Here is an 18,742-nt window from a genome sequence, read left to right as displayed (position 1 = left end):
TTATTGATGTTAATTTGTGTTTTGTCATTGTATTAAAAAAAACAAAATTTAGTGTTAATACATCGCATCATATTTGTATAAAAAAAGTTTTTAAAAAATTGTGATTTTAGTGATTTAACATGTCATAAAAAAAAATATAACAAATGATTTTTTTTTATGCAAAAAAAAAAGAGCACACGTTATACAGGAGATATAAACATTCGAATTGGATTTTTTGTCGATATATAAACTTTCTTGTCACAAATAAACTTTCTAAAAAATTATGATTAAATAAAAACAAAGTTATCTTTGTTTTACAATATGAAATGCAGTTTTCTCTCTCATATTATTTATCACCTAACATTTTTATCAAATTCCCACTTGAACATGCATGCCATTAAACAATATTTAATATTATATATATATATATGTATATGTATTTTTTTTCTTATAAGCAAAATAAACACAAGATGACTAAGGTATGGAAACTAGACTTCATTTATTCAGAGAAGACTAAATAGTGAATAAGACCTTTTGATTATGTTTAAACCTAATTAAATTGACGTAAAGCAGCCATTCTAAAATAGGACAGTTCTATTAAAACGTGCATGAGGTTGTACAAAGAGTGGTCACCAACCCAACTACCCTTTTTACATCTTTCTTTATCACAGAAGAAGAAAGAAAGAAAGAAAGAAAGAAAGGAAGGAAAAAGTATAAAAATAAATAAATAAATTTATTTATTAATTGTTTATTTTTAACTAAAAATTTATATAAAAACTTTATATTAGAACACCAATGAACTCTTAATTTATTAGCATTTGATTCTCTAGTATATGGTGTTCATATTTTTATCATGAAAATTGGCATTTGAACATCGATTCACACATGATGATGGCATAGGTGTATTAAAAAATTAAATTCACATTTGTGCACCTCCTTGCCATGGCTTGTGTCCATGTTTTATTACAAAAAACTATTTAGACTATTCTTTCGATTAAATATAAATCTCCCATTTTTTAAATATTGCAAGTACTATATGTAACTAAACTCAAATTAAAATCTCTAATAACAACTCATTTATTATTTTAATAATTTATTAATTAGATCATTAATCACACTAAGCAACCTCCGTCAATTGGTGCATTAATTAAGTATTGAAGAAAAAAATGACACATTCTTATCATAGTTCCGAGTCCTCCGGAAAAAAAGTTATAAAAATTATTAACTAGTTTAATACCTTATTTGAATTTCTTCAATGCTTCGCCACGTTTGATTGGGATAAAGAATAATTTTCTCAACCAAAAATAAATATATTTATTAATTTTTATATTAATAAATACTTATTATTATCTTTAAAAAATAATTTTTAAATATTAGTCATATCAAAATTTTGATCAATGTAAATAAATTTTTTATTCAATATTTTTTAAAAATAACATTGTATTTTTATTTCCCAATCAAACATTTTTTATTTTTAATAAAAAATACTAATGAACAGTATGTTTTTTATAAGAAAAAATAATAATGATAAAAAGTTAATTCTAAATATAATAATAATAGTGGTAAATGCTAACTACTGTGTACTCTTTTAGCATTCAATCAATCTCATATATAACATATTTTTGTCTAATCGAAAAGACAGATTTGAATTTAAACTTATAAAACATATTTTTATCTAATTGAAAAGGCTAATTCGAATTTAAATTTATACAGGGTGAAGACTTTAAAAACTTGTGCTTCTGTTTCTCATATGTGTCATGCTCTCACACAAAACTTATTTATATTTATTAAAAAAAAAAAAGTAGAATATCCTATTTAGTCCTTCTAATATAGTCAATATTTCTTTTGGACTCTCGAATATAATTGTTCTTTGAAAGTCCCTGTATTTTAATTTTTAAAAAATATAAGTCTATTTTTTTAATATAATTTGTCCTTAATAAATTCATATAAAAATTTATATTTCTTAAAAATTAAAATGTAGTAATTTTGTAGGGATAAATTATATTAGAGAGACTAAAAGATAGATTGACTATATTAGTGGGATTAAATAGGATATTCTATTTTACGTTTGCCATTTAATACGATATTTTACCAACAAATCCAATAATTCTTATTAAAGAGAGAATAAAAAATAAAAAATAAAAAATAAAATAAAACAATGGAGTGGTAGTGAGTGGGAAAGGTAGGGTGGGTGTGTTGAGGGAGGAGGGTCAAAAGAATCAGGTAATAACTAACAACGGCAGCAGCTGCCGGCCACGTGCGATGGGGTGTTGGGAGTGGGGACAAACGGCGCCAACGTGGGGCCCTGTAATACTGCGGGGCAGAACTGACCAACGGCCACTATGGGCCCCACATATGACGTGGCGTATTGAGCGGATGGCGACGGGACGGTTGGTCGGTCGCACCGGACCGCTGGGCCCCACTCCCCCGCGAAATCCTCGGACCTTCTGCCCTGCTTATTATATTTTGAAAATAATGATAATAATAATTATTATATTTATTATTACATGGAAACAATTTTTTATTTTTTATTTTTTTATCTTCACAGTTTATTGCAACATTTATTTTCCATTTTTATATTTTAAAATATTTTAACACATTTAAAAATAAAAAGAAAATAAAATAAAATTCGGATTAACCCTGATTATTTCAAAAATCAATCATATATTGCTTGCTTTGATTCTTACAATGACAGATATGACAGATATGAAGAGAGTTGACTTAAAGGAGTCATTTATGAAAATCAAAAGAAATCTCGAGTTTATGGGTATCAGTAAACTAGGTGATCCAGTTATTAATATAAACTATGATCAGACTTTTAGTTCATGGAGGTATTAGAATACGTCATATAGCTTTTTTGATTGTTCTGGGTAATATTTTCTTAGACTACTTTTTTTTTATTTTGTGCATATGTTTTTTAAGTTTTAATTAAACGTTATTTATTCATTTTATAAAAAAATATTAGTAATTAAAAAATATATATAATTAGTGAACTAGATGCCAAATATAAAGTTTATGAACATATTTTAATATGTACTAACAATTAATTAATTTTTTGTATATATATAAATATGGTACCCCCGTGATTGACTTGATGTTGCCTATTTCGGCGTTGAGAGTGGCGAATTTTCACTTGGATTGGGTTAACAAGGAAAAATCAAAACTCGTGAGACTTGTGACAAATGAGAGAGTGCCATGTCACTAATAATCACGTCTCAAATTAAAAACAAATATATACAACTTTAATATGAAACGGATCCACTTCAACAAGTGTACTAACTAACAAGATTCGTTGTTATATTCACATGCCATGACTCACGCATGACACACCCAGACACCCTCTTTGAATTATTTCATTTTTAATATTTTTGTTATTTTGTATTTACTTGACTTTAACGTTAGGCTTACTAATTTGTTTGTTTCGTTTATTGTTGTTCATGTTAAATGTTTTCATCGATCATTTTACACTTTTTCAGCATTGAGTACAAGATAGTTGTTATCTAGATTTTCTTTTCTTTCTTCTATATATATATTAAATTTTTATTTTTAATTATCAAGTACAAATATTTGTTTTATATCCATAACTCACATTAAAAATATGAATTTAAAAACTCAATTTATACAGTTGGATCGCACAAGTGGTATAAAAATCAGTTTTTTCACGTGCATATTTTTGACACATGATTTGTTTAAATTTGTAAAAATAATGTTTGTTTTACACCCGTTAGTTGTTTTCATATTAATGCTAATTAAATTTATTATTATTATTATTATTATTTATGACAATTTAATTGAGAAATAAATAATAAATAAAAAATGGGATGTTAACAAGTCAAGGTGGCGGTGTTGAGTCAATAAATACAAAAGCAGACACATGTTAAGAAGAGAATCTCTTGGACATAGTTTTCCACGAGGAGGAGAGCAAAGAGCAAAAACACATTTGAAGATAAAGCTAATTTAAAAAGCCAACCTCCCATGTGTCACATTACCCTCTGCCCAAGGCCTCCACCAAAACCCTGCCTTCTCATGTTTTTTTATTTGATAGAAAATTAATTTATTTTTCCCCTTTTTTAATGAATGTGTGTCCAAAAATTTATTATTATTACCGACAGTGGCAGAACTAGGGCCAAAATCAAAGGGTACTAATTTTAATTTTTTTTAAAAATTATATTACTTTAAATTTAAAATTATAATAATTAATATTTCAAAAAATATACCACGATTATATTGCTATGAGATAAGAGTTGAATTATTCAGTCAAATCCAATCTCGTTTCAATTTAAATATGAAATTATATTAATTCAAACTAAATAATAATTAATATTTTAAAAAATATAAAATATATATACATCTAACAACTATCACTACTAAGTAAAAGTTGAATCATTCGACCAAATACAATCTAATTTTAATTAGTTCAATAGTAAGACTCACAAAATTATGACATTCAACAAAATCAAAACTTATTATAAAGTTGTTTTTAAAAATTTGAAGATTTTATATAGAAAAATCATTAGAGTAAATTTTCAATAGGGTGAAGCAACTTGTTACGATAGAATATAAAAAATAAATCCACATGATCCAAGATTATATTAAATATAAACATATAAATACATTCATATTAATTAGAAATATAAATATAATATATATCTATATATATATATATTAGTATATGTATATATATATATATAAAAGATGGGGCCAAGGGGGTGCTCAAGTCGTTTAACTAAGTTATAGTTTAGGTAATAAAAACTCGAGTCGTTTAACTAAGTTATGTCAATTTCAAATTCTTATATACATAAAAAAATCACTCATTAAAAGTGATAATAAATTTATCTTTATTATTAATAAATATATGAATTTCTATTAATAGGTTATAACTCGGAGTGGTACATAGTTTAGTAGTTTAAGTAAATGATTTTGAGGAACTGTGTCCTAACTCACTGGTAATTATCTGTACTTGCAATTGAGAGGTATTGAATTTGAGCATCACATATTATAATTCATTTTCTGAGACCCCTGTGAGGTCAGTCTAGCTACTGTAATTGGTGTTTACTGATAACTACCCGTACTTGTGATTGAGAGGTATTAAATTTGACCATCTCATATTACAATTCATTTTCTAAGAGACTTCTGTGAGGTCAGTCAAACCACCGTAATTGGTGCACTTTCATATTCGTTTATCATTTATAAATTTTATCAAAAATAAAAAATAAATTATTTTGAATTCAAATATATATATTTTTATTTTAGCAGATTTTTAGTACATCACTTATATAGATTTAGAGACCATTGCTCTTAAGAATTATTGTGTTGAGTTAAATTAAAAAAAATAATTATGTCCCATCAATTATGAGTTTTAGGAATTTTTTTTAATCATAACTTGAGCGATTAATTATTGGAGATGATAATGCATATCACATGAGTTTGTTATCAGAGAATAATATCTCTTCTGTAATTTTGTTTATTAATGCTTTGGTGCTTCCTCTAGGAAAGATGAAATTTTGAAAAGATAATAAACAATTTATACATATACTAGTGCTACCATTTTTTTATTTTTTATTTTTAATCCTTTAGATTTTGTAAGATCCATGAGTTCTAGATCAACAACTACAAAATTTAAAAAATTTAAACTCAAAATTATTTGTTTAAATGACTCAAGTCTCTATTATTTAGAGTAACTTCTCTTAATTATTTCACATTTGTTTTCTCACAATTTTAATAGTGGAAAAGAATAAAAAAAACATTTATTTTAATGGGACTTTGAAAAGATAATAAGCAAATATATATAGATATATATGTCATAGACTTGCAACATAAATTTAAATTTCACGAGAAAAGTGCACACATATATATTGTTATTGTGTATTTTTTAAAAATATTTTTAAAGTTTTGTATCATCTAAATTTTTAAGATCCATGAGCTCTAAACCAATCAAAACGTGATACTAAAAGATTAAAAAATTTAAACTCAAAACTATTTCTTTAAATGGTTCGAATCTCTACCACTTAGCCACCTCCTGACTAGTTATCCCATATTATTTGCTCATACATTTAATAATGAAAAAGAAAAATAAATTATTGTTTATAATATACTTGAAATAATTAATTCTAAGAAGTGATAATGGCAAGGGTTGCGAAAATGTCTTTATTAATGCTGTTTGCATATGATCCATAGCAGCATTGTGACCATTGATTTATCATGCTTTTAGGTTTGCCATCTCAAAATCTAGCAACAAGAATTTTCAACAACTCTTTTTATCAATGTCATCATCTTGATGATTATAACATGACAGACAATTAAATGTCATTCTGATTAAACCCCAAAAATTTTGATCCATGTGAGTTTTTTTTTTTGCCGACATATAAATTACATTTTTATAAACCATAAAAGAAAATTTTTATATTCTAATTATTTAAGGGCTCATAAAAAATTTATAATAAAAGTGTGTAATTATTAATATCTCACTGTAAAAATCATATTTGGTTATTTACTCTTACATAAAAATTTTTATTTAATTTTATAACTTTATTGACAAAAAAAAAGTTTATAAATTTTATGGATTTTATTTATTTATTTATTTATTTATTTTTCTTTTAACAATAAACGAAGAGAAGAAAATAAATGATAGTTCACTAACAAAAAGAATTTTAATTGAATTTTAATCATGTAAATATATAAGTGAATAAAAGTAATGGATAAAGATATACAAGTAAATATCCCTATTTTCGAAAGGGGTATATATATTGTTTCGTTTGATTACTTGGAGTAAATTATAATTCACCTTTTTTTTTTTTTCCAATTTACTAATATGAATTTGAAAAGGCCGGTTTTAAGATAATGTTCATTATAAGTGTCAAAATAATTCACAAAGTGACAAATATCTGTTTATTTATTTCAACAAAATTTGATGTAATTTTGGTTGATGGGGAGCTTTCAAGTTACTGTTTAAGGTTTCCTTTATACAATTTACAAATGATTAAATGGAAGTTTTCAAACTATTAAATTTTAACTTATATATATATATAAGTTCTAATAATTTTTAATGATATATATTTTTTCAGGGTTTTTACCTACTTGTCTTTTAAGAGTCATAAATTTCAATGTGAGATATCAAGAGTCTTATTTATATAAAAAAATATATTTTTTATATATATTTTTTTTTAACATACGTGACAACACCTCTTATTGTCATACAAAAAAAATATTTAACTGTATTTTATATTTATTTTACTTTATATTTGAGAAAACTTTATAGATAAACCATTTTATCCACAATTTTTCCATTACCTAAGCTTGCCATGACTAAGATGGTCCTGGTCAATTCTCACCTGATGTCATAGTCAAATGAAAATCGAGATATCAAGGATGTGGCACATGACCAACAAAAGCTTTATTTGAATACACACACGAGGATCATTCCACTAACGTTCATAGATTAACGACCAACTTTCTTGATCTTCCGGCACTGGGCAGGTGTTAGCCTCCATACATGGTCTTATGACTTTGTAGAGACCTATGTTTTAGTAAACAATCGTTCGATTTAACGTTGATCAAGACCGTTGGATTTCAATCCAACAGGTATTCACTATCCAATGAACATTATCACTGTTTTTCTGAAAACCTTAGATCAGAAAGTAACGGTCGGGATCACTCATATGTATAGTTTTACTATGCTTATAATTATTAGCACAGTAAAAAATAGGATGTATAGTATTTTTATAATATTGACTCAATCAATTTTAGCTATCTAATTTGATTTCTACTAAATCTAAAGTGGAACACAAGGAATATTAGAACAACCAATTGAAAAAGGTACCATGCTAGAATACTATTGATATTACTATTTATGCGCCTATTTCTTTCTATCTCTCTCTTCTCATTCCTCTCTTAATATTTTAAAAATTTGGGGACATCCCTATAAACGTCACAAATGAATTTTCTTTTATATGTATATATCAATGTGAATTCTTGACTATTTATGTTTTTTTTTAAAAAACAATTCAATCTATCACTACCATTGGACCCATTTTACTTTTCATTTAAAAAAAAATATTTTTTTTTTATTTTTAAAGCGTGTCAATTATGTAAAAGGCATACACAAATATAAAATTAATACTTCAACACATATATTCTCAACTTATGTAAACTGAGGTTCAAACTCATCTTTTCAACAATGATACAAATATCATTTGAAATCACTGGTATAAAAATTTTAATTGTTATAATTTTTTCCATCCATGTTTCAAAGGAATACAAAGTGGTTCTGTAATACACTATGAATTAATGTTTTATAATAATATTCTTAAAAAAAGAAAAATTGAAAACGGTTGATGCACTGAGGTTGCAAACAGTTGGTGTTTGCACATGCGAGATTCTTTTTTCTAAGGAGTGAAGAAAAAAAAAAATGTTTTTAAGATAATTTTGCACATGGTGTTGAGCTAGAGAAATCATGTATTTATTTTTTAAGTGGAACATATTGCATGTTGAGTGAAAAAACATACTATTTTATTAATTAGTTCTGCCTCAAAATTAAACTAAAAAAAAATGGAGAACATCACATAAGGCAATTGGCAATCCATAAAGACAGGGATAAGTTTATGTAGGATGTCTAATCAGGAGATATGAGTGTGGGGTTAAAATTTTGGGAAAAGTAATAGTTTCCTAAAATTTACAAAAAAGAGAAAAACTGTTACTAAGTCATTAATGGTGTTAACTCAAAGAGACAAAATCGCATTTTATTTTAAAATTAACTTATATAATATAAATAAATATTTATTTATTATTTATTTATTTTAAGTTTATTAATTTATTCCAAAATTCTCCTAAATAAAAAAATTTAAATTTTTCAAAAATCTAATAAAATCATGTTGAAAAATTATATTTTTTATGTCACGTGGCAGTTTTTTTTTATATGAATGGACGATTTTTGCCACTATAAAAATGATCAAAAGTTAATCATCGTTAATGCTGTTTTTCTTTTTTTCTTACAAATTTGAAAAATCATACATCATAAAATTGAAAAAAAAACCACATTCCTTATTTTGCAAATCTCGGAAAACTACAAGGTATTGTTTTTTTACTTTTCCCTAAATTTTTTTACAGGAACCAACAGACATTTAATTTAATTAGAATTAATAAAATTAAATTATTTTTTTCTATGAATATTGTTAATTGTTTATTACTATTAATATTTTTTGAAAATTAACAATTAATATATTTTTTATTTAAATATTAATTTTTATAAAATACTCCCTCTGTTTTTTTTATCTGTCGTGAATAACCGAATTTCACATACCAATAAATTTAGTTATTTCACAAATTTTTATAAAAAGTTTGTTATCTTTCCAAAATTACCAATAATTTATATCTTTACATTTCTCTCTCATATTTAATTCTAATAAGAGAATTGAATAGAGTATTATGGTAGTTTTGATAAAAAAAAATAAATACTTCTTAATATAAAAAAATCGATGAAAAAAAGAAACATAGGGTTTATGACGGATAAAAAACGAATGGAGGGAAAGTAGTTATATAACGCCTATCTTTTTTTCTTTTTTCTAAAGGTAATGGTAAATAGATGGTTTATTATGGATTTTTACCATTAGTATCCAATATAGAGATGGACAAGATAGTAAATGCAAGAAGATAAAGATACTTAATAAATCCATCTAGTTATTAGTTAACATCACAAGAAGGCACTAACCAACGCACCTAACGCAACCAACACAAACTAATTTCATGTCCTAGTCAGTTTTTTGAGTGAAAATAGAAGCCAAATAAACTCAACCAAAATTTCGAAAATAATGTTTCGGAAACCTTTCCTTTTTATGGCAAAACCCCCACCCCACCCACACACACACAACCCCCAAATTATTTAAATTATTTAAATAATTATTTTTAATTTTAAAATTAAAATTCTAGAATGAAAAATTATAAAATAACATGTTCGGGCATGAAAAGCCCGGCCGGCCCGGACCGGCCCACATGAACATGAAAAATAATTTAATTAAATGCAAATAGGCATAGGCCATAGGTGTAGTGGTACGTAGGATAGTTAAAAGAGGTTTTCTCAAAGTAATGGATAGGATTAATGACTAATTAGGGTACAATTAGTGACTAAATTGGTCAACTAAATTAACTGTGCATATTTAAAGACTATTGAAATTTGAAAGTATGAAAAGCAAGTGGAAATATTTAAAAAGAAAAAAAGGGAGGAAAAAATATAAATTTTAAATAAATAAATAAATAAATAAATCAAAAGAGACAAAGAGCCTTCGGCGTCGAGCGTATTTAAAGTCCTCCATTGGAGCTCTTCGAGGCCATCGAGGAAGAGAGAGAGCGAGAGAGAGAGGCATAGCAAGGGATCATAGTGCTGTGCGGGAACAAGGGAGGCGGCGAGAGGCCCAAAGGTGTGGTTTTTCTTGCGGTAGTGGGGTTTAGTGGGGGGATTGGAAAGTTGGGAGAGAGGGAGAGAGAGAGAGAGAGAGAGAGAGAGAAGGAGGAGGAGAGATGAAGTACGTGCTGGTGACTGGAGGAGTTGTGAGTGGGCTGGGGAAGGGAGTGACGGCGAGTAGCATCGGAGTGGTGCTTAAGGCCTGTGGACTCCGAATCACTTCCATTAAGATTGGTATTTTGCGTGCTTGATTTTTCTTCCCCATTTTTCTCTGTCCTTTTGGGGGTTTGGGAATACTAATTTTTTGTTGGTTTTCTTTGGGGGAAGCACATAGAGAAGTTGCGTGAGCTGTTTTGTTGTGGTTTTTTTTTTTCTTGAGGGGGTTCAGAAAGTTTGGGGTTTTGATGAAGCTGGTTTTGGTTTTGTAGCATTTCACCGAATGGCTGAGTTTTTCTTTTTGATATGTATGAGTGTGCGCGCGCGCGCGTTTGTGTCCATAAAAAAAAAAAGTATGGATTTTTAGGTGGAAAGATATGACATGACGGTAGTGTGATTTTCGTTAATTTGCACATCTTTTCGTTTTTTCGTTAATTTTTTTTTTATATTTTTTTTTCAGAAGCTCGAACAGATTTTTTTATTTATGTGATAATGATGAAGAAAGAAAATGAAGAAAGAATTTTTGATAGCTTTAATTGATTTCATATAGATGGATTTGACATGGCTTTGAATATCTAGCAAGCTGAGAAAATGGATGATTTTTTCCCTTTTTAGTAAGAATATTGAAGCTTCAATATTGCCTATTGAAGCGAGCTTTCATGCTTCTATACTTGTTATATTGTGAAGAGAGATTTCAGACACCAGGTTCTCCTCTTCTTAAGGAAAAGCAACCAAGGGACCCAATGTTTCTTGCTCAAGCAAAAGGGAAACCGCTATCAAATGGAAAAGAAAGATAGACTTGTTGTATAAAAGAAAATTTCTCTTTTGGTTGGATGGGGACCATGACTTTTTATGTCCTTTTGAATGTCTTGACATGATGCTGAACATGGGATGTTTGTTTAATAATTCATATGTGTTCTTCCCTTGGTTTTAATTGGTAGTTTGCAGCTGAGGATATGTGTTAACTAATCAGACATTTTTTTGGATGCAATTGTTTTGTTAGTCTTTGAGATGATTATCAAGCCATATTGGCTAGCTGAATGCCCCTGGTTTTTTATTTTTCATGTCATGTGCTCATTATGTTTATTGAATGCTTGTAGACCCATATCTAAACACAGATGCCGGGACAATGTCGCCGTTCGAGCACGGGGAGGTGTTTGTTTTAGATGATGGTGGTGAGGTAAGGAAGAACCTCTTGCCATCCTTTGCTTTATGCTAGTTCACTGTGTCCTTTAGTATTAAGTTATTGTTTAATCTGGTCATCTTTGTTTTGTTCCTAGCATGAGCAGATGCAACCATTTAGTGTTTGGAAGACTTGAACTAAAGCACTTAATTTGTTTAATATTGCAGGCTCTTTTTGTATTTCTCATTTTGATTAATTACATGTAAAATAATCAACCAAAGGTTTCCTATGTTTGGACTCTTTTGACAGGCTTCCGCTTCATGCATTTCCTTATTTTGAAGTATTTATATGTTAAATAAATTGATCAAGCTTTCTCTTGCTTTATATAACATCCAAACCACCTTTCACTAGGCTCTTCTATAAGCAAAGAGAATACCACCTTTTTCTTTTCTTCTTGTTTTAAATAAAATTGATCTTGATAAAGTGGGTCTTCTCTTTCTAACGTTTTGTCATTCTCATTTGGACAATCCGGATGTTTCTAGTTTATAATTATCTCATAAGTTTCACTCTCAGTCAGCCAGAATGCTCTACTGACAGTGACTTCAAGTTAAGCCTTTCTCTGTTTTCTTAGGCCTTCTTTCTTTTTTTTTAATAAACCTTATCTGTTTGGAAAAGTTTATTTTTGGGTCTATTTGCCTTGTTGAATTCACTTTTCTTGCACTAAAGTTGTTAATATTTTTGAAGGTTGATTTGGATCTGGGAAATTATGAGAGATTTCTTGATATCAGATTAAAGCGTGATAATAATATCACAACCGGCAAGATATACCAGGTACCAATATACAAGGCTGCTTTTCAGAAAGTGTATTTATCTAACTTGTTTTAAATCTCAAGGCGTGTTTTTTTTTATGAACTTCATAGACATTTAAATCATCTGCCAATTTCGAACCCTATTACTCATATTTGTCTTTTTTTTTTCCCCCAGAGTAACTCACTTTTTTCTTTGTTTGTCTTTGCTATGAATGATAGCATGTCATCAACAAGGAGAGAAAAGGAGATTATTTGGGGAAAACTGTCCAGGTAAGTTCAACTGGTTGTTGTTATATTCTTTCTAACAATGTAGAATATCCTCCTCTGTGATGCTGAACCTGTTTCTGTTTCATCTGAAGGTTGTTCCTCACATTACCGACGCCATACAAGAATGGATAGAGCGCGTTGCAATAATACCCGTTGATGGCAAAGAAGGGCCTGCTGATGTTTGTGTGATCGAATTGGGTGGAACTATAGGTGAAGACAACTATTGAATTTGTTTATATGCTTCAAGAGAATAATTTATGCGCCTTGCTATTGTAAATTATACTTCATATTACACGCCCCATACTAGTGTAAGTATGCGATTGCAGGGGACTCGATCTTTTCACGGCATACTGAGAATGGCATTCTTGATGCAGGGGATATTGAATCCATGCCATTTATTGAAGCTTTGAGTCAATTTTCTTGTCGTGTAGGTGAGTAGATAGCTTATAGCTCCAATGCCTCTGAGTAGATGGTTTGATATCTTTATTCTCCCTTTCTGTTTTCTTTCTTATTATTTTTTTCGCACGTCCTTTGTTTCAGGTCCTGGCAACTTCTGTCTGGTTCATGTCAGCCTAGTGCCAGTTCTAAATGTAGTTGGTGAACAGGTAAGGGCATTTGGTTTATGCCTTGTTTGTGCACTTATTACTTAGACTCTGCACCAGTTGCTCAACGCTTATGATTTAAGCAATCAGCCTCTGAGAAACTCTCGTAACTTCCTGTAGAAAACAAAACCAACACAACATAGTGTTCGTGGTCTGAGAGGTCTTGGATTGACACCTGATATCTTAGCCTGTCGCAGTACCACGGTCTGTTTCCATGCCCACTACTTGATTTGTCTTCGCTGCATCTTTACCTTTCTTATTTATATGTTGATTCTGTTGTGGTTTTTTTTGGGCAGGCTCTGGATGAAAATGTGAAAGAAAAACTCTCCCAATTTTGTCATGTTCCGGTAATGTGATAAGATTGTTTTTTAGTGCTGCTTACACATTATTCTTAGAGCTGGAGTTAATCTATCTGGTGCTAATTCTTTTTGGCAGGTATCAAATATAGTCAATCTCTATGATGTTTCAAATATTTGGCATATCCCTTTGCTACTAAAGGTTAATTTTGCACATGCTGATTTGCATGCCACTTTCTTGTCATTTTTTCTTCCAATATCATTTTGAAGAAGAATTTGTATAATATCTTTATGTGCTTGTGTACAACAGGAGCAGAAGGCGCATGAAGCTCTTATAAAGGCACTAAACCTTCAAGGGTTGGTCTGATGAACTCTTTCAAGTTTTTACTAATTCTTGTATAGCCTGCAATGTAATTTATTGTTTGTGATATCTGTATTGAATATGGGAAGTACTTACCTAACTCTTTATCATCTCACCAGTGTTGCTCGTGAGCCCATGCTACTCGAATGGATGGAGAGGGCTAAGATCTGTGATACATTGCATGAAACTGTGGGTGCTAGTTGTAACTTGCTTTACATTTTCTAGTGATTTAAAGACTTTGTTATCATATATATAATATAGAATGTGCTGACAAATTGTTAACTTTCAGGTTACGATTGCCATGGTTGGAAAATATACTGGCCTTTCTGATTCATATCTCTCTGTGTTGAAGGTCATTTCTCCGTGCCATGTTTTTTTTACCACGATTTTTGATCTTTTAAGATAGTAGCTGTAGTTCATTTTTATAAATTGAGTAACAGAAATTAAAATAAAAAAAGTGTTCTTCATGATTGGAAATGTTTCTCAATGGTAACTTCTCTTTTTTTTCCCTCTCAATCATGTTCACAAACACATCTAGTTATGAATAGAAACAGTCATTTATTGAAAAAACCACTTATAAAGGCATCATTCCTCCATGCAGGCACTACTTCACGCTTCTGTAGCCCATCGTCGCAAGCTTGTGGTAGAATGGGTTCCTGCCTCTGACCTTGAAGAAACAACCTTGAAAGAGGTTGGTTTGATTGTTTGAGACCTCTTTCTTTTTATCTTTATTATCCTTCTGTGAAAAATTTCTAAGCTATCTCTGTACAGGCACCGGAAGTTCACAAGGCAGCATGGAAGTTACTCAAGGTAGCTAATTTTTCTGTGGACATTTTGTCCACAATTCTTTGTTATAAGAACTGTTTGTGAAATGAACATCCATTGCAGAGTGCGGACGGTGTACTAGTTCCAGGAGGATTTGGAGACAGAGGAGTGGAAGGAAAGATACTAGCAGCAAAATATGCCCGGGAAAACAAAATCCCATTCCTCGGCATTTGTCTAGGCATGCAAATTGCCGTCATTGAGTACTGTCGTTCCATTCTCAAACTCTGGGATGCAAACAGCACAGAGTTCAACCCAAATACAACAAATCCTTGTGTTATCTTCATGCCAGAGGTTTGTACATTTCTTTCATTATATGATTCCTGAGATTTTGCTGCATTGCTGACTTATGAAACACAGGGTTCGAAAACTCATATGGGAGCGACAATGCGCCTAGGATCAAGAAGAACATATTTTGAGGTTATGGACTGCAAGTCTGCAAAGTTGTAAGCACACAAAACATACCTCAAAAACTCTCCATCTCTGCATTTGCCCCTGTTCAATGTCTGACTTCTTTGTTTCACCTTTTATCAGGTATGGCAATGCAGCCTATGTAGATGAACGTCACCGTCATAGATACGAGGTTTACCAATATCTTTGTCTTATGATTTTATTAAACAAACCGTGATATCTTCATATTCTGAATGTGGGCTTGTTTGCAGGTCAATCCTGAGATGGTAATGGAACTTGAAAAAGCTGGTCTTGCATTTGTCGGCAAAGATGATACGGGAAAAAGAATGGAGGTGAAAAAGAAAGAAAAATAGAAAACTAGTTTCATAGTTCTGAATGTTGGTATATAACTCTTTGTTTGTTATTTCTAAAATGTTAAACTCTATGTTTCTCCAGATTATTGAGCTGCCTTCTCATCCTTACTTTGTCGGAGTCCAGTTCCATCCCGAGTTCAAGTCAAGGCCGGGAAAACCATCAGCTCTCTTCTCAGGTACTCTTACCACAGATTGTTATCGACTAATTGAATCACGCACACACACGCACACAATAAAACTAGAGCAATATTCAAGACATAGTAGCAATGAAGCCGGAAAAAAAAATGAAAGAATAAATATTTAGGAATCACACAAAGACACAAATTGTGGGGTGCAACAACTGTGCCTACCCATGGAGTATAATGAGATATCAGTTATAACTTATTTTGGGTTAGTCTCATAGAAAATGCGAGGCACAACACTATATATATATATATTTTTTTTTTTGCCCATTTGTTTTGCAAAAAAAAGTAGGGAGTATAATCCAAAACGTAAATAAATACAACATAATTTTATAGATTTTTTGTATTAAAAAAAACCATAGTACAAAAATTTGTCAGTTACCAACAATCGGCATTGCCCACATGTGCACGTACTTGGCTAATCCTTAAATGGGGTATCGTCTGTGTCAAATTTTTTTTTTTTTTTGTGTTTGTCAAGTTACAACACAATTAATAGATAAAATTATCTGTAGTTAAAATAAAAAAGTCAGATTACCTTTAACATATCTGATTTCAACAAAACATAATAAAACTGGGATTAAGCCCAGGATTTTACTGTCTGTTAAACACAAAACAATACAAACACTTGTGCTTTAACTCAATCATTTGCACTGTACAGTTCGCTTATTCGCAAATTAAATGGGATATAACGTCAAAACATCTTGATAATGTACACTAAAAAATCAAACCCAAAACAGAAATTCTAATCCAAGAATGACAAGGAAAGTAACTCAGTCCATAGTGTTCCTCATATTTTCAAGAACAAATGAAACAGGTACTGATTATTATTAATGGTGTTATGTTGCAGGGTTGATAGCAGCTTCATGTGGGCAATTGGAAACATTGGTGCATGGTCAAGGGCATGTAAACAGGGTACAAACAAAGGTTGTGGCTAATGGTGTATTACCACAAAAGGTGTACCCAAATGGGAATGCAAATAAGTCTCGTAAGCTCATGGTCAATGGTGCTACCTTCTATGCCAATGGCAATGGTGTTCATGTTTAACTTTCTTATGTTTGTTAGCTTGAGATATTGGCTAGAATGGTAGCTGCTGGCTCCGGTCTTTTTTACAAGGAGGAGCAGCAAGTTTGTATTTGCCAGGCAATAGTGTCTTTCTTTTTAATTTTTTTTTTCTTTTTGTTTTTTATTTATAAGCTTGTGAAATTTTTGTTTGAGAGGACTTGGTAATGCCATTATCTGTACATTGTGATTGTGATTTTATTTTCAAAATATATATTAATCATATGATCTTCTCTCCTTTATTATTTTGTTATGAAGATATATTATTATTAAAAAATTGCTCACTTCCTGGGTTTGTGTTAGGGACCAACTCTCTCCTGCAATGTAATGGTGGAAATGAGTGGCATGTACTGATAGTTAAAAACTAATTAAGAAATATAAATAATACAAATAAAAATAAAAATTTAAAAATTTAAAACACATTTGTTTAAACAGTCCAAACACCAGTATGCAACCATCTTTAAAAGAAAATTAGTAAAAGATTTTAAAAGTTCTTGATTATATTGGATGACTTATCACAAACTATGAAGAAAAGGGGAACACATGATTGCCTCGTTGAAAGAAAGTCAAGCACCATTTTTTCGATCTTGGTCTTCGTATTCGAAGAGAATACCTGTAAATAAAATACACTTTAAAAAAAACTCAAAAAAAAAAATATACCACCTACACTGAAGTCACTGAACTCCCACCATACAATCTTAAAAACATTTGGAAGAAAAAACGAAAAATATTCCTCAAGAATGTGAGTAAATGTGAATTTAGAATTATAATATAAGATACTCTAAGAACGTCTCAATCACATGCGGACTAGCACCCACGGTTCCTACATATAAAACCTACACAACATAAAAATACATCTATCCATTTTTAATTATAATTTTATCTCAAAATATTACTCATATTAACCTTGATAATAAACATTAAAAAAAAAAAATACAATACCAACTTACATAATAAAACACAAAAGAAATACATACAAGAAACACAGATATATATGAGAGAACAAACAGTATTCTTCTTCTTCTTATTATTATTAAGCAGGGCCGGTGCCGGTGACGCCGAGATCGTCCTTGTTGTCATCCTTGCCGGCACCGAAGACTGGGCCACCCTTGCCGGCGGCATCAGGAACCTTATCCTGAATCTTATCTATCTGGATAGGGCCCTGGTCTTTCTTGGACCGGGGATCCATCTTTGTCTTGTTCTCTCCGCCCTCAACTGACTCGTAGGTCGTCGGAGTCAGTGAACCCTTAGGCTGCGCGCCCTGTGCTCCGGACATGGCTCTTGTTCAGTTGTTCTTCTCCGAGATCACCCTGAAATTAATGCTTGCTTTATTGTTTCTTAATTTGTTTCTCTTTGTTTTGGACTTAAGTTTATAGGGAGAGGTCAGGGTAGACACGTTGCTGTTGAGCGGTGGAGAGGCTCAACGGAGGTTGTAACACGTGTTTGGGTTTTATGCTGCACGTGTAGAGATGGCAGGGTATGTTTGCAGTTTGCGTAGAACCTCTCAACCGTCTGATTTATTGTTGCGCTAATATATATTAATAAAAATAGTCTCAGTTTTATAAGTAAATACAGAATTTTTTTTTTTTTTTTTTAAGCTTTACCAATAAGGCAATAAAGTAAAATATATAGGTTATTTAAGATATCATGCATAAACATCATATATCATATATAAAAAAAAATTCCTTTTCTAATTGTTTTGCTTACTTATTTGTCAAACCGAGAATCCTTTTTTATTTTACCAGAAACGTTTTATTTTTATTTAACGAGGTGATAGTTTTTATTAGAAGGATACATCATATAAACAGATTTATAGCTAGGAAATAAGATTTATTATTTTTTATTTCTAATTGTTTGTTCATCATGTGCCCATTTTTATTTTTTTATTAGCGGTGAATAAACAATAATTTTATTAAAATAAGAAAC

The 18,742-nt window shown here is 30.2% G+C and overlaps 2 protein-coding genes across 3 annotated transcripts; one reads left to right on the top strand and one right to left on the bottom strand.

Annotated features, from left to right (window-relative positions):
• Positions 1–10,290: 10,290 nt before the first annotated feature.
• On the top strand, positions 10,291–16,801 carry LOC120251622 (CTP synthase 1-like). 2 transcript variants are annotated; one of them, XM_039260212.1, is made up of 21 exons: positions 10,291–10,609; positions 11,632–11,711; positions 12,399–12,485; positions 12,683–12,733; positions 12,823–12,940; positions 13,057–13,161; positions 13,271–13,335; positions 13,453–13,536; positions 13,629–13,679; positions 13,768–13,830; positions 13,939–13,985; positions 14,109–14,178; positions 14,279–14,341; positions 14,591–14,680; positions 14,761–14,799; positions 14,878–15,105; positions 15,172–15,257; positions 15,346–15,394; positions 15,474–15,554; positions 15,658–15,751; positions 16,605–16,801. In XM_039260212.1, exons 1-21 carry the CDS (start codon positions 10,492–10,494, stop codon positions 16,799–16,801), a joined length of 1,866 nt encoding a protein of 621 aa, XP_039116146.1. In that variant the 5' UTR covers positions 10,291–10,491. The 2 variants fall into 2 exon arrangements, with proteins under 2 accessions (XP_039116146.1, XP_039116147.1); XM_039260213.1 differs by having other exon boundaries at positions 10,431–10,609; positions 13,105–13,161.
• An 892-nt stretch (positions 16,802–17,693) lies between these two features.
• Positions 17,694–18,684, bottom strand: LOC120251642. Its single transcript, XM_039260239.1, has one exon. It carries the CDS (start codon positions 18,090–18,092, stop codon positions 17,850–17,852), a length of 243 nt encoding a protein of 80 aa, XP_039116173.1. The 5' UTR covers positions 18,093–18,684; the 3' UTR covers positions 17,694–17,849.
• Positions 18,685–18,742: the final 58 nt, after the last annotated feature.

The sequence above is a fragment of the Dioscorea cayenensis genome, chromosome 20 (assembly GCF_009730915.1).
Source record: "Dioscorea cayenensis subsp. rotundata cultivar TDr96_F1 chromosome 20, TDr96_F1_v2_PseudoChromosome.rev07_lg8_w22 25.fasta, whole genome shotgun sequence".
NCBI lineage: Eukaryota > Viridiplantae > Streptophyta > Magnoliopsida > Dioscoreales > Dioscoreaceae > Dioscorea > Dioscorea cayenensis.
Note: the sequence above shows the minus strand (reverse complement) of the source record. Positions and strands in the feature narration are given on the sequence as shown.